General features: G+C 41.7%; 1 protein-coding gene across 4 annotated transcripts in view; it reads right to left on the reverse strand.

Annotated features, from left to right (window-relative positions):
- LOC129170251 (A-kinase anchor protein 2) overlaps positions 1–15,171 on the reverse strand; it is a 90,574-nt gene that overhangs the window by 51,593 nt on the left and 23,810 nt on the right. For all 4 annotated transcript variants that reach the window (XM_054757597.1, XM_054757596.1, XM_054757598.1 and 1 more), the window contains one exon: positions 12,520–12,641. In XM_054757597.1, the coding sequence (XP_054613572.1) occupies positions 12,520–12,641 (122 nt within the window). The remainder of the gene's footprint in view (positions 1–12,519; positions 12,642–15,171) is intronic.

Genomic DNA, 15,171 nt, shown 5'->3' on the forward strand with positions numbered 1-15,171 from the left:
GTAAAATTTAACAAAACCTAAGTTCCGCAAGCATTAATTCCGGACACGTGTTTAGCTTTTTCAGCACTCTAAAAGATAGACTGCCATCATGAATGCAGTCACGCAGGACGTCGACATCATCGTACGCTTTAATTGTATAGCGCAGATTTACAACAAGTGATCTCAAGGCACTTTTTACACCTGGAGCAGGTCGAGAGTCTCTCTCCTCATACATGAAAGAAAAACAACAGAACCTTACATGAGCAAGCACTTTGGCGACAGAGGCAAGGAAAAATTCCCTCTAAAACCTCAAACAGAACCGAGTTTAGAGAGCATCAAAAGATGAACTCTGAAGAAGAATGTGAGAAGAAGAATGCGCGTTGTCAGGAAAATGTGGTTTGTTATCGCACTTATAAAATGTTTTGTGTCTATTATTTCATTTGATTTTATTAACTTTAGTTATAATAATGCACACACGTTCATACGTATTTCTTAAGATACACATTAATGTCAAACTGACTTGATTATTTGCTCGAGGCCTCTTGATTCCAAAGCAAGTCCTCTCCATGCTTATCACCTGAATCAATAGCCTTGGGTTTCTAGGCATGTGAGTCCGCCCTTTTTCTTCTTTGTCTCTCATCCATTGTGGAGCTCAGCAGCAGTTTTTTTCTTGACACACTTGAGGTTAACTCACTCACACTCAAAGCACTAAAACTCCAGCGGTCTCCCTCGACTTTTGCCCAGCGTGACCACAAGCCCCACTTAAAATACAGCTGGTTTGTTGTTTTTACGCTTTAAAGTGGTTCCTCTGCGACGCAAACCCCCTTCTCACTAAATGACTTATCAATTGTCTGATTCAGTTCAAATTTTTGCAGTATTTACAGTATATATTTATTCTCACTTTTTAAAAATGTTTTTGTCTGTTGTCTGTATGTTTTTAATGTCTCCATTTAGTCTAATTTACTTATTTATATTCATTATTCACAATTTGTTCCAATTTTATCACCTTTATTAAATTTTTATCTTACATTTATCCTTATTTTTCTCAAATGTATTTGTCCCTGTTCCTTAACACTGTGGACTCGAGTCACGTGACTTGCAGTCACAATTTTGATGACTTTGGACTCGACTTGGCAATATAATCAAAGACTTGCAACTCGATTTTTTAATGAATGTATTGAGTAAAATGTGCCCCCATTTAAATCATTCAACTAACGTGATCGTTATGTCATTTCCAGCAAGACATCGACTTTTCCCGCAGAATCTGCCGCATTGAATGCATCTGTTGTGCATCCAGTCAGGTTGAAGAACAAACAATGAGGGTGGGGCTTACATTTCTGTGAGTGCCAGACTGCGGGAGAGTGGCAGTGATGGCACGACACGCTACGAGTTCATGGTATTTTATTTGGTAAACACCGTAAAGCGGTGCTTTTGACTTGTAAGGACTCAAAAATGTCAAGCCCGTGGCTTCGGACCTGACTCGATCTGTCTTGTCTTGACTTGACTTGAGACTTGATTTGGACTTGCACGTCTTGAGACGTGGGATTAAAGATTTGAGACTCTCTTGAGACTTGCAAAACACTAACTTGCTATATATTTGTCAACTCCTATTTGCTTCTGGACATATTTTATTCAAAACCTTCCTTTTTTCCACACAAGAAGTGAACACAGTTTAAATGGCAACATGTAAGCAGGTGAACATGAATGAATGCCCAGTTCACGAAAGTTCATCCCTGATTATTTGATTTTCCATCATTTCCTATCAGGAAATTCAACAAACTAATTTTGGAGTGCTACGCTAAACTCTGTAAACTAAAAAATGAGATGCATATTTGGCTTAAGATGTGATCCCACACACTTCATTCTGAGACGCACAAGGACACGCACACACAGAGATGCAACAACAATACTAGGAAGCTGTCAGGGAGGAGGACCATGGTTGCTTCCTCACAGCCTGCCAGCACTTGCAACACTTCAGTCTACTCCTCTGGGATGCAAGGAATGCGCGTGCCGTAATTATGTGTAAAGAAAAGAAGGCTTTGAGCGTCATTACACGGCCATAAACAGTTATTCTTCTCGCAGTTTTCCAGAATAAACAAAGGTCACTCTTGGTTTCAGCACCATCAGCAGGATTGATTGTTCTATCCGGCTTACTCTCCATCCATGGGACATTTTTATATCAAGCATTTTCAGAGACACAAAAAATAGTGGTATATCATCACAAATTGTTGTTGGTGATACCGAATGTGAACGGGCAGGATACTCCCAGGCCGAACCTTTGTCATGGAGGGCCGCGTACAGAATAATCAAAGGATGGACGGGCCACTTTAATATCCACTGCACAAAATGAAACCTGTACACCTGTACATCAATAACTTCATGTACTGTAGTTTTTTTTTAAGGTTTAAAAGCATGAGATTGCACATTTCTTAATGACACAAGCAAAAAAACATGGCCAATTATGCAAATTATAAAATGACGTCATCATTTGAGGAATCTTTTTCCTTTTTTTTGGCCCAATAAAAAAAAGACAACAAAAACAAGTGGCAGGCCGCACTTCAGGCACTTCAGGGTTCAGTGTTATCATTCCGACTCATTTGTATGAATCCAATTTATTCAATGAAACAGTTAAATTATCCAAAATAAAGTAGTACACGTAATAATGCAGTTATAATGCTGTACTTGACATGAATCTACTTACAGTAGTCAACATATAAGGTATTATTACTGTTGAAGTGTTTTAAGATCAACACTGGCAGAATAAAAGTTTTTAAAAGCAATGTTTGGGCAACTAGTCAGACATAGTGGACATAGTATTTGTGGCTGGCACCCCCTAGTGACCAAACATGAAACATGAACTAGAGTGAAAGCAAAGAAGTAGCTTCTGCAACGCTCCTACTGCCATATTCCTCATGGCCATCTCCTTAGAATAAAATAGATTGGTACTACTATATGTGTGTCATTGAAATTACTTCTGTATTATTCTTGTATTTGGGCATTAAAGCCAATTTTATTCTATAGTAAGCAATTATGGCAATGGCGATCCAAAAAGAGACAAGCGACGTCACTGTCCCGCCCTGTTAGCCAACCGCAGGCCAGTTGCCATGGATACGCCCGTCTTTCCACATCATACAGGACGGGGAAGAGTGCATATCTGATTTTATGTGCGGTGCAGGGCTGTGTGAGTGTGACAGGCTGTGTGCACATGCCCACATGTGTTGGAGATAGATACAGAGGCGGTCCAGTTGACCGATGCTATGATGAAGGAAGATCTAACCCAAAATGAGAGTATTTTTACACAGTAATTCATGTGTGCTGTAAGTGAAGTTTCTTTCTGTAGTACTTCTTGCCTTTGGGTACATTTCCCAGAGGCAAAGCTGCTGGAAAGATCGGTTGCAGTAAACCTCAGCAAGCAGTGCCAAAACTGTGTAAAAGCGTGTGGAGCACTTCAGATTTTTGTTCCTATTTATCTGATGTGTCGGATATGGCGTTATAGAATTGCATAGCAGTTTGTAACAATAATCTTAATGATGTTTTGAGGTCGATCTATTGTCATGAGCTTTGGGTAGCGACCGAAAGGACAAGGTCAGGGGTACCAGCGGACGAAATGAGTTTTCTCCGTAGGGTGTCTGGGCTCTCCTTTAAAGATAAAGTGAGAAGCGACAGCATTGGGAGGAGCCAGATGAGGTGGCTCAGGCACCTACCTGCTCAGGATGCCTCCCGGACGCCTCCCTGGGGAGGTGTTCAGGGCACATCCGACCGGTAGGAGGCCTCGGGAAAGACCCAGGACAGGTTGGAGAGACTATGTCTCTCAACTGGCCTGGGAACGCCCCGGGATCCACTGGGAGGAGCTGGACGAAGTCTGGGAAGTCTGGGCTTCCATGCTTAGGCTGCTGCCCCTACAAGCTGACTTCGGATGGATGTTTTGCAGAATATATTTTAAAATAGCAATGGTGTAGTTCACTAGCTGCCCTTAACATCACATCTAACATGTTATTATGGGAGAAACTCAAACCAAAAGTGGTATGCAAATTGTTGCAACCACATCTAAGATCTGGATATGCAAAGCTGTAGATCTTAATTTTCCTATCTATTCCATAACCCAAGTGGATGAAAACACAATTAGATCTCTGAGGGAATGTGTGCTGTACCTGCACAGTCCCTTTTAGAAGTACATATATTTGTTTGATTAATGGTTCTAAAGATTGGCAAGCCCTGACCTATGATACAGGAAAGCAGACACCTCTACTCCAGCTATGTGGTTGTCAAGATCATTTGTTTCTCAGGGATGAAGTCTTCCACCCTGGGAAATCACTTGATGTCATGCATTTGGTCTACGCCGTTATTCTCACGTACTTGAAATGAGAACATCAGTTTGCCCAAATTACACGGCTGTGAAAGCAACCAGTGGGAGGGTGTGCACCAATGAAAGCAAGACCGCAGAGCACTCAATAAGAAGAAATGACATTCGGACATTTGACTTTTTCATTCCTCTGCAGATAAAATCACACAGATTTATGTGTTCTTCAAAAACAGTCACCAGGCCCAACATTCTAGTGAGGTTGATTACAAAAGTTGGACTGTCAGCAGCGTGAACAAAACATATTCGGAAGTCATGTGAAGTAAGAGCGATGTGGAAATAGGGATTTGGGAAAAAGTTATTATTAAGATCATAAAAGGAAAAAAAAAACAGAGAAAGGTGGCTGCTGAATCTCGTCGAGTGGAGTTGAGTATGAACAAAGCTCATGAAAGTGGGAAACGCAGGAAGAATTGCCTCACAACAGAAAACTATCGACTCCTCATTCCCTCATAACGCTTCATCTAAATCAGGGGCGTCCAAACCTTTTCCAGCGAGGGCCACAGTGAAAAATGAAAGGACGCAAGGGCAACTTTGCACACTCACACAATTGGAGCAAATCATTTCAACGGCATGCACCATTATTCACATTACCCTGCAAGATGGCGCCCTCCGTGGCAGACGTCTTTGTTTCACTCTCCCGTTTTTTTCTATTTTTTTTCTATTTTGTTGTTCATGTTGGACATTCAACGTGCTGCGTTGCATTGCAGCATAGAGACAACTTTTGAACATCGGCGGGGTTCACCATGAGCTTTCGTTCAGCCTCTCGGACAGGCTTTCTTCTGCGTCGGGAGGACGCAGCAGCCTGCGGGCCTGGTGAGCTGAATGCCCAGGAGCGTCCGGGGCGGAGGCGAGGCAGGAGGAGCGGCCTGCGTGCGAGGCTAAAGGCTGTAGCGACTGGGCCACCGCTGCCGAGCCTGCTGCTGGCCAGCGTCCGCTCTCTTGAAGACAGGATGGACGAGCTGAGAGCAAGGATTGCAGCTACGGGAGATCGGAGAGTGCTGCGTGTTCGCGGAGGCCTGGCTGGACGGAGGATTTACCGGACTCGGCGGTCCGGTTGGGGACATTTGCCGCTTGCCGGGGAGATCGGACTTCGGCGTCTTGTGGACACAGAGCCTCGGGACTGTTCTCCCCGAATGTTACCAGCATGTAGGCTTTCCCACGTGGGCAAATAGCATCCTGTACCAAGTCTACAGCAACATTAAAGGTGCTTTGAAGGCTCTTCCAAGTCCCCATTTTGAAAAAGCTAATGTCTCTTCTGTTGTTGTTGCTTAATTTATTGTTAGTAATGTTTCTCCTGTTCTTATTCATTTTCTTGTGTTTTTCTTTCTTTCTTTCTGCTGGGAGAATGAACGGAACTAGAATTTCATTGCATAGCAGAACTACCTGTTCTACTGTGCATATGACAATAAAACTCTTGAATCTTGAAGCACTGTACAAAGGTACTGAGTTTATATGTTGCCATATTATATGTTTGCCTGAAGTGACGCAGACTGCCTGTAGGTCACATGGTTGCAACTAAGCAATGAATTCATCTGAGTATTACAGTCTTTGTAATGGCAGTGAGTGTGGCCAGTGAGTGCAGGTCACATTTCAAGGATTGGACACTCAAGCACTTCTCGGTCCGATGTTAGCAGCTGCTATTTGCTCCCCCCGCTGTTGTGTTTCGTTCAAACTGCTTATGTCAAGTCTGCATAAAAAAATAAAGCTGTCGCAGCATAATTTCCCAGATGTAACCAGAAAGCGCAAAATGCTGTTTTTTTCCAACATTTAAACTTTGAAGCAGTTCGTCCTTACCACATCATAAACCTAGCCTTCTCAACTGTCCACGGAGCAAAGTTTTAACGACCCCAGTTTCTCAAACGTTACGTTCTTGGAAGAGGTAACCATACAGAGAAACCCTCTAAACTCCAGTACATCACTATGTGAGGCAAAAAATGATTTTCAAAGCCTATTCAAAGTATAGTTTGCGTCTGGCAGACATGCACAGTATGTCCCAGAGGCTCCATTTGTCTGCTTTGGCATACTTTGGACAGAGCTTGAAGGTTCTTTATTCTGGTAAATGACTGACTGGATGACCAGATACAATAAAACATTCATATGTCTACGTTTCTACAATAGAAGGATTGTGTGACAACATAAACAACAACAAAAATGTAAACTTGTACTGTAACTTGTAAACAGTATCATCACCCAGTTGCAAAATGCAGCTCCCTCAAAACGTCCTCTGATGCTCTCCAAAAGTCCACATGACAAAGAAAAAATGAACTGAGGACTAATACGCAGGTCAATAGCATATCAAAATAAAAATTCCCAGTTATCTTGCAATGATGCCCTCTAGGGGCTCTGAGCAGCACCGGGACAATGCTGGGGCAAGGGAACAATTTGATTGGACGCTGACTGAATGCTTTCAGGCATGAATCAATTTCACTTATTAGTATTCGAAAACATATGCACATGTAAGCACATGTAATGTATTCTTGGACTAAAAAAGCATTTTCAACCATAAAAATGCCAAAATGAACAGAAATACAAATACTGTATGAGGCCTTCAGAAAACGCATTCAAAGACGTAGTATGTGGTATTCTACACTGGTCACTGGGTGTGAGTAATGTTACATTGATGAGACAATATCCACCGCAGGAAGTAGGCTGTTCAGCAAAAACAAGGAACTCCCCAATGCTAATGCCTTATTTACGTCTAATATTCATGTCTAAAACCATATTTACAGACTCGTAAACAGGTTTTCTATGCTTTAACTACAAAAAAATTAAATTTATAAATAAGGAATCCTATTCTTCGCAGTAATTCGGTCGGGTCTGTAACCAATTAACCGCGACAAACGAGGGATTTCTGCATAGCAGGGGTGCCCAAAGTGCGGACTGCGGCTGTTTTTTTTTTTTACTGCACCACGCCACATGGTAAAAATTTAATTTTAACAAGAAAACTAAACATAAAAACAACAACAGCCAAAATTTTAAATCTGCAGTAATTTTACAAGAACAAAATCTAAATATTAAGACAAAAAATTGTAATCTAATGAGAAAAAAGGAAAATGTTCATATTAGTAGCATAAAGTTGAAATATTAACAAAAAAAAAAAGACTTTTTTTAAGTTGTTATATTATGTGAAAAAAACAAAACAACAAAGTTGTGATTTTTGGAAAATTAGGTTGGGGAAAAAGTTATTACATGGAAATATGGTCCCATGTAATGTAATATTATAAAGTCATAATATTATGAAAAGAAAATTGATGAAGATTATTTAAGAAGAAAGTTGAAATATTAGCAAAATCTAAACAAAACAGCATAAATTGGAAAAAAAGAGCAAAGACCAGAGTTCATATTAATAATAGGCTTTTTCAGCCATATCACAAAGCTGCGATTTTTTCTTGAAATTGTACAATTATGGAACATACGGTGAGATGTCAAGTAATTACAGTTGCAACAGAATGCAGTAGGCAAATATAAATGCTCCATGCAAAGTATACTGGGCAATACATGAAGCACACAGTATCTGATGGAAATAGAAACCACTCACGCTGCTCTATAATGATGGCTATATACAGTAAGCCTATGCAACGTGAAAAAGCAGCAGTCCAAAAGTAGCCCAGTACGGGTACATGTCAGATCAGCGCCACATTGTGAAAGAGCCTTTTACTGCTGTATTGCTCTTTCTTGTTGACTTAGCTTGTTCATGTAATGATAGGGATATTTGTGAAACTCCCACTGCCACACTCTCTCACTCAGTGTTTGTCCTTGCAGGCAACGTCGTCTGTGTCCTCACACAATGCCCCCTCTTTCTTCACCATCTTGAAGGCTGGTGTGCGTGTCTTAAAGTTGGTTTACGACCAAAAAGTCTAGCAAAATGACTTTCTTTTGGACATTTTTCATCTGTTCGCCTTTAAAATTAATGGACCCTTCAGTGGCATACTACAAAGATCACTCTGTTGCTCTTTTTTTATGTGATTTTTAGTCTAAGGATTGCATTCACTGAAAGATGTCGTTGCGCCGCTTTTGTGTTTTATTTTTCATAATACAGTTTCCATTTGGTTTGCAGATTTCTATGGAAAATCTGAATGGTTCTTTGTTTCTTTCTGGCTTCATTTCATCTTTCTTGTCTACATTTGTGGAAAGCTTAATGGGCACAGAGGCACTGTCATGCTTCATCGCTCCAATTCTTTCCTCTTGCTTATGCGCTCACCAGCCGGTGAAAAGACACAAACGCCCATAAAAGAGCTTCTTCTCACTCACTTTCTGACTTTCTGTCATTAAAGTGTCCAGTGGGACACGCGCTGCTAGTTAAACACTTGTAAAAGGCAGATAGGAGAGAATGCCAGGGCTTCTGTGCATTTGTTAGAAGAGCGGTGAAGCCTAATTTGGAGATGTTTATGAGGGGAAGGACCTGGTCATACCTTATCCCTCCTCTTGCACTCTCACTTCACCACACCACTATCTGTAGTGGAAAGACTCTGCTTGCTGAGGTCACTGGGTATTTTGGGAAAGTGTAGATGCCAACACAAAGAAGCTTCATTCGTGTCAGAACCTCCCTAGCACAGGGGTTTTCAAAGTTTGAGACGGGCGTCCCATGAGACACAAGATGTACTACATAAATTGTCTTCTCGTAATATTATTACTTTATTCCCATAATATTTGGACTTTATTCTCGTAATTTTTTCAAATTTTTCTTTTGTTTCTCATAATATTACAACATATTTTTTATTTAATAGTTCATCTTTATGCTACAAAAATGACGTTATTTTTCCTCAACGTCATTCTCGTAAAAGTACAACTTTTTCTCATTAGATTACAACTTTCTTCTCTTATTTTGACTTTATTCTTGTAAAATTACTGCTAATTTTGCCATTCATTGCTGTTTGTTTTCTAGTGTTCTTGTGAGTTAACTCACCCCCGTTTGTTTGGATTACGTTCGAGTCTAGTTTTCCGTACTGTAACAGCGTACTACGCTGGGGTCATAAAGGTGTGCGTGTTTGTGTATGTTTTGACTGCTCCTGTCTACAGCCGTCCTGTGACACCATATAAATCAGGAGTGAAGGCATTCTAAACACGCGGGGCCGTCACACAGTTACTGTTATCCTTGTGCTTTTCTTAATGAAAGCAAAACAAACCGCAAACTTTAATATCTCCTCTTGAAGAAACAGTAACAACAGGTCTATTCAGGTGAATGAAGCGACAATCTTCCTCCACAGTGCTTTGACTATTCACCGCTGCTCTGTTTACCTTTTAGCGCCAACACTATCCTGGCGCCTGTGTCCACGTGTGACGGTTCTGTTATTTCAGCACTGATGATAAGCTCAGTAGCTGTTGGCTAACAGAAAATCCTTCATGTAGACATTGATGGATGTGGAAATGAGGGCTAAGTGTGTTATGACATCCATCCCTCAAGCACGTGAACAATGAAATATTCGTGCTGAATGGAGACGAATGTAATGCAGCATTGCTTTGTCTGTTTGTGGGGTTATAGTAGGGATGAGCATAATCATTTATTGTTCAGAATTTGGTTCATTATGTCATTTTGGTGAGTATTCGCTTGTTGGAGCATCTGCCCATCGATTTTCTACACATCTCATCCTGCTCAGGACAATGTGAGCTGGAGCTGACTTTTGGGGAAAGGTGGACTACAACCTGGACTGGTCAATCTAAGCAAAATGGAGTATGTATTAGGGATGCACGATAAAACCGTGTACCATTCGGTCCACACTGCATGGGACAGCGGTTTTTCAATACATTTTACACTGTGCGTGTGCATAGTCGTGCCTGTCCAGGCTGGTGAAAAGCCATTCCCCCCATAGTACGTATTTCAAGTGAGGGACAGTCTGCCTAAAACCTGACGAAAAGGTGAGGCATTCTGCGACAGAGTATATATCGCCTGTGTCGTTGATGCATAGTGGCGACTCGAACCTGACGGATCTCCTCAGCTACACTACGTGCCCGCCGGGCGCCACGACTCCTGGCCCCAATGCCCCAATCTGTTTATAAACATTTCACCTCCATAAATAGACAAAGATGAGTGCCAATCAGCGTGCTGGCATTGTTCAGTAGAGATGCAGATGGTTCTGCACACTGCAACCATTAACGCTGCATTTCAGGTAAGTTGGGCCCTATGAAATCTGTTTTATTTTTTCCCAAATTCCGTTTTTCACCTTTTACACTGATTAGTGTGTGGGTTAGTGAATGAAATGTTCATTAATTAAATGCAAAAATCCTTACATTTATTGATGCAATACATCATTGAACAACTCCGTTCTTTTCAACTGCCCAGTATTTCAGAAACGGATGTAGCTTCGCTAACTTTTTGTAATGAGATGTCGGCCTCCAAACACATTGCTACAATATCCTCAACAAAGTGTAATGCCCGTAGTTCAGCAAGACGCAGTCACCGATGCAATTTCAATAGCGTTATTAATGTAAGATATTTTTTATGACACCCTTATGCTATTTATACAATTAGACAGTATGTGGCGGACAGCACTTTTATTTTGAAAGCTGTGTGTTGAGTTGAGAATATCTGTTGACGGTTAAGATGAGCTGCTTGCAAGAATAAACGTGCCTCCTATCCTTATTTCACTCAGAACTTGCACTGCATCGGCGGGCATCGTAAAACGCTCGCTTACATTAACAAGCGGTAAAACACAACACGGTGTAAACGCACTCATACAGCTTGAGTGGCACACACAGCCGCACTAGCATGCTCTGCTAACCTAAGCTAGTCAGCTTACACTTACACTTCGCAAGAGTCAGTCATGACACAATATGCCATTTTATGATGTGGACATGTGCGGCTTATACATATACAAACCTGTTTTTCTCTCTAAATTTAGTGGGTGTGGCTTAAACACCGGTGTGTCTTACACACCAGAAATTAGGGTAATTATAAATAATAAAGAAAGAATTTTGGGAGAAAAAAAGTTGTTCTCCTTATGGACAAAAACACGTACAAAAAACATACCAAAATCGTAGCCCAATAACAAAGTAAGGACCGTCCCACGTGTTACCTGTACCGCTGCACCCCTAGTGTGTATCCACCTGTTGCCATTCATACAACATTATTGTTTGGTGGTGTGCCGTGAGGTTTTTTGAATGCAAAATGTATGCCTTGGCTCAATAAAGGATGGGAAACACTGTCATAGAGGACAAGGTGCGGTCTCATCCACTCCTCCCTGCCAGTAGAGTACAGCCAAGCATCGTGATGACTTGTGCTTTTTTTTGTTGTTCACCAGTGAGCTCATGCACCAACTTCATCTGGGAAGAAGTGACTACTCCACAGCAACGCTTGACGGGAATCAGGAAGCTCCTCCCGAAGACACAAAAGCAGGAAGTGCATACGGAATCACATCAGTCTCTGCCTCTTGTTCACTCTTTTCAATGTCTCGCTGCGTTGCCAATGACATCCCACTTTCACTTGCCTGTCTTGCATCATCTGTTTTGGCAACTCTCCCCCCAGTGGTCTTTTTCCTTCAGCTTGTGTGGCTTTTGTTTTAGGAGCCTAAATACCCAGAGGCTATTTTCTTCCTCTTACGGCATGTGTGCGTTTGTACTTGGGTGTGTATTTTAACAACTGCGTTTGTGCTGTAAAACAAAATTAGCTTTCTATTTTAAGACCCTGGTTTGATATTCAAATAACAGACTGATGCAAGATGGATGTCATGAAAGTGAACACGGAGCCCCACGGTGGAACAGTTTGATACATAGCTGTAATAAGAAGACCAATCGCCATGTCCTCTGTTTTTTTTTTTCCTAAAAAGAGTAGAATTAGAATTTGACGGAGTCCGAGTGAGTCATAGGGTGGGCACATGTGACCTTGGCTCACAGAACTAAGGACAGGACGTAAGACTGGAGGGAGAGGCTATGTGACACACATTTCAAACAAAACGAAAGACTACACTTGGCTTACCAAAAATATGTTATTGTCATCAATCTCCTATTCTCTGCTTAATCCAGTGCTTCTCATATACTGGGGGGGGGGTTCAGTTTCAAGTTCAGTCTGTACAGTGCAGATAAATAGATGGATATTCTCAGTTTCTCAATAGTATTTCAAATCGGTGGGTGCAAAAACATTTCTGTCCCCCAGTAGGGACATGACAGAAAATACTTGAGAACCACGGGCTTGATCCAACCGGACCAAGAAATGTGCTACATCCCACAAGAAGAGACAGCAATACCTCTGAATCATGTCTTCCAGCTTCTTTCCCTGCTCTTCATCCAGCTCCAACTGTTTCCTCCGTGCCTCCTCTTCTTCCGCTCCCATTCCCTGGAGGAGCCATCGCTCCCGCATGGCTTTGGACTGCAAACACAGATATCTCAGGTGATGATGTTGCTAAATGTGGAGATTCTCTTCAAGCAGACACAGAGAAGCTGGAATCAATAAAAACCAAGGTGGCTTTTCGACATTACACAGGTAACTCATAATCGCATGAGGCACATACATTTCTTGCAATGTCCCCCTCCATTAGTCAGTTCTGATCCCTTCGACATGTTCGGCAGACTTGAGCAAAGCCTGTAATGGTTGCTGGTGGTTTGCAGGGTGGCATTGAGCAGTTGCACAAAAGTCAACCAACAGCGAACCACGACACAAACACCCTGGTCAATTTTAATCTGAAAGGCTGTTGATGTCCCAGTGTGGCGGCAACAACAGATGTAAAAAAAAAATTGGATATTGTAGTATATGAACACGAAAAAGTGGGTGAAGTGAACAATAGCACTTCATGGACAAATACAGCTTATTAGCATTACAGCTAAAGACAGTAAGTCTTACGGAAAGGACTTTAAATTCCAGAATGAAAATTCCAGAACCAAAGCCAGATTTATGCCTGCTGCAGGACCTCTAAGACTTATTTAAAACTGCTGAAAAACACTTCCAGGGGACCATTACAGGAGGAAAACCAAAGCTGCCTGTTTTAACTGGAGTGCCCGGGTCTCTGTGTTGTTATCACAACAGCAGGAACACTTTGCTTCAACTCTGGCTGTTTATTGTCACACAGTCAGTTGCTTGTCTGTGAATGTCCACGTACGCAGAACACATACAAACCGTGCTGCACATGCGCGCAGAACACACCGCACACCACACAAGGAGGTCTGTATAAATGATTCCAAGATATTTCACCACCTGCTGTCAGAATGTGACAGCTGGGCTATTTGTTTGTTTGTGTGTGGTTGCTTTCCTTCCAGATAACCAGCAAACCGCACATGCACCACATGTGTTGTGTGTGCCAGTCAGTTGGTGTTTGAATTACACAACAAATGCCACGTACCTTTACGAGTGTGCGTCTGTACGTGAACTGAGATATACAGAAACCAGAATCTTGGGAAGGGATGCTCACCATCTTCGGCTGGATTTACACAACAAATGACAAAATAGATATATGTTTTCCCTCCTAAATTGCCCAGTTTGGATGTTTTTACATTGAATTGGACATCCCAAAATTGGAATGAGACCTTGACATATGTGGATAAAATGAGATATGAAGAGGATATCTGCCAATGTGACCGTTGTGTCAGCGGAAAAATATAGTTAAACACAATTAATGACATAAACGCCCACGTCCACCCAAACAACAAAGAATAAATCCAAAGTACAGCCACAGCTTGGACGTGACTAGACCATGACAAACTGGATAAATGCTCGCCAACGGTGGATTGTGGAGTAAGACTGAGGTTACACAACACAATTTTTTTTTTTGCACTTTGTAAGTTGAATTTCTTAAAATGGTTGTTTAAATCAGGTCAGGTTTTTATATATAATACAAAAAAATGTCCTCCGTCAAACCCTCCCATGAGAAACGTCAGAAAGACTATTGGAAGTTTCTTTAAAGTAAACAAGACAATGAGGAGTCTCATGATAATAATTTAAAAAAAACTAGAAAAGCACAGACCATAGTTCCCCCCATATTATGATTTACACCAAATGTAAATGTGTGATATTCATATGTCATTCCATCCATCCATCCATTCATCTTCTACCGCTTATCTGCGATCGGGTCGCGGGGGCAACAGCCTAAGCAGGGAGGCCCAGATTTTTCTCTCCCCGGACACTTAGGCGGATCCCGAGGCGTTCCCAGGCCAGTTGGGAAACATAGTCTCTCCAACGTGTCCTGGGTCTTCCCCGCGCACATACATTTTCATATGTCATATTCATGAAAATGGCAAAAAAAAATTGCTCCTATGCTAATGTGAGCATAGTAACATGCTAACAAAAATTCCTGGATCCACACGGTGATCCGGGTCACCCCCCAAACGTTATTAGTTCTTCCATATCCTTTTTTGGACAATTCCTGAAAATTTCATCCAAATCCATTGGTAACTTTTCCAGTTATTTTGAACACCACCAGACAACCAGGAGGTAAAAATCTGACCTCTTTAAAACATTTGCATGTGGCTCTCAACATGGTTGTGCGTGTAACTGCAAGCCAATAAGACTGTGCGGACACACTTTGGTCAAACCTCAATGTACACTGACACCTTAAGAGTCGTGCTGGATGTCGAGTTGACAGTCTGAGCTTTTAGCTCAACGGCTCGGGCTCTCGACTCTCATTCTTCGGACCTTGGTATGTGCGCGTGTGAACAAAAATAACGTCCCAGACAATTGCAAGCCCGAGAATGAAATTTGGAAAGTAGTGCACTGTATGTTAAGCAACAAATTCTTTCCTCTGTGATTCCCTTTGCTCTTTACCCTCTCTCGAGTTGTTTGACAATCTTTCCACTTCCTGTTGAGTCCTGACCTCCAGCCACTCTGAGCAGCTAAACAGCCTTTCATAACACTAAGATCCTGATAACTCCCATCAGAAAATAAATGCACCATGAACAGTCATCTGCGG

This window comes from Dunckerocampus dactyliophorus, chromosome 17 (assembly GCF_027744805.1).
Source record: "Dunckerocampus dactyliophorus isolate RoL2022-P2 chromosome 17, RoL_Ddac_1.1, whole genome shotgun sequence".
Taxonomy (NCBI): Eukaryota; Metazoa; Chordata; class Actinopteri; order Syngnathiformes; family Syngnathidae; genus Dunckerocampus; species Dunckerocampus dactyliophorus.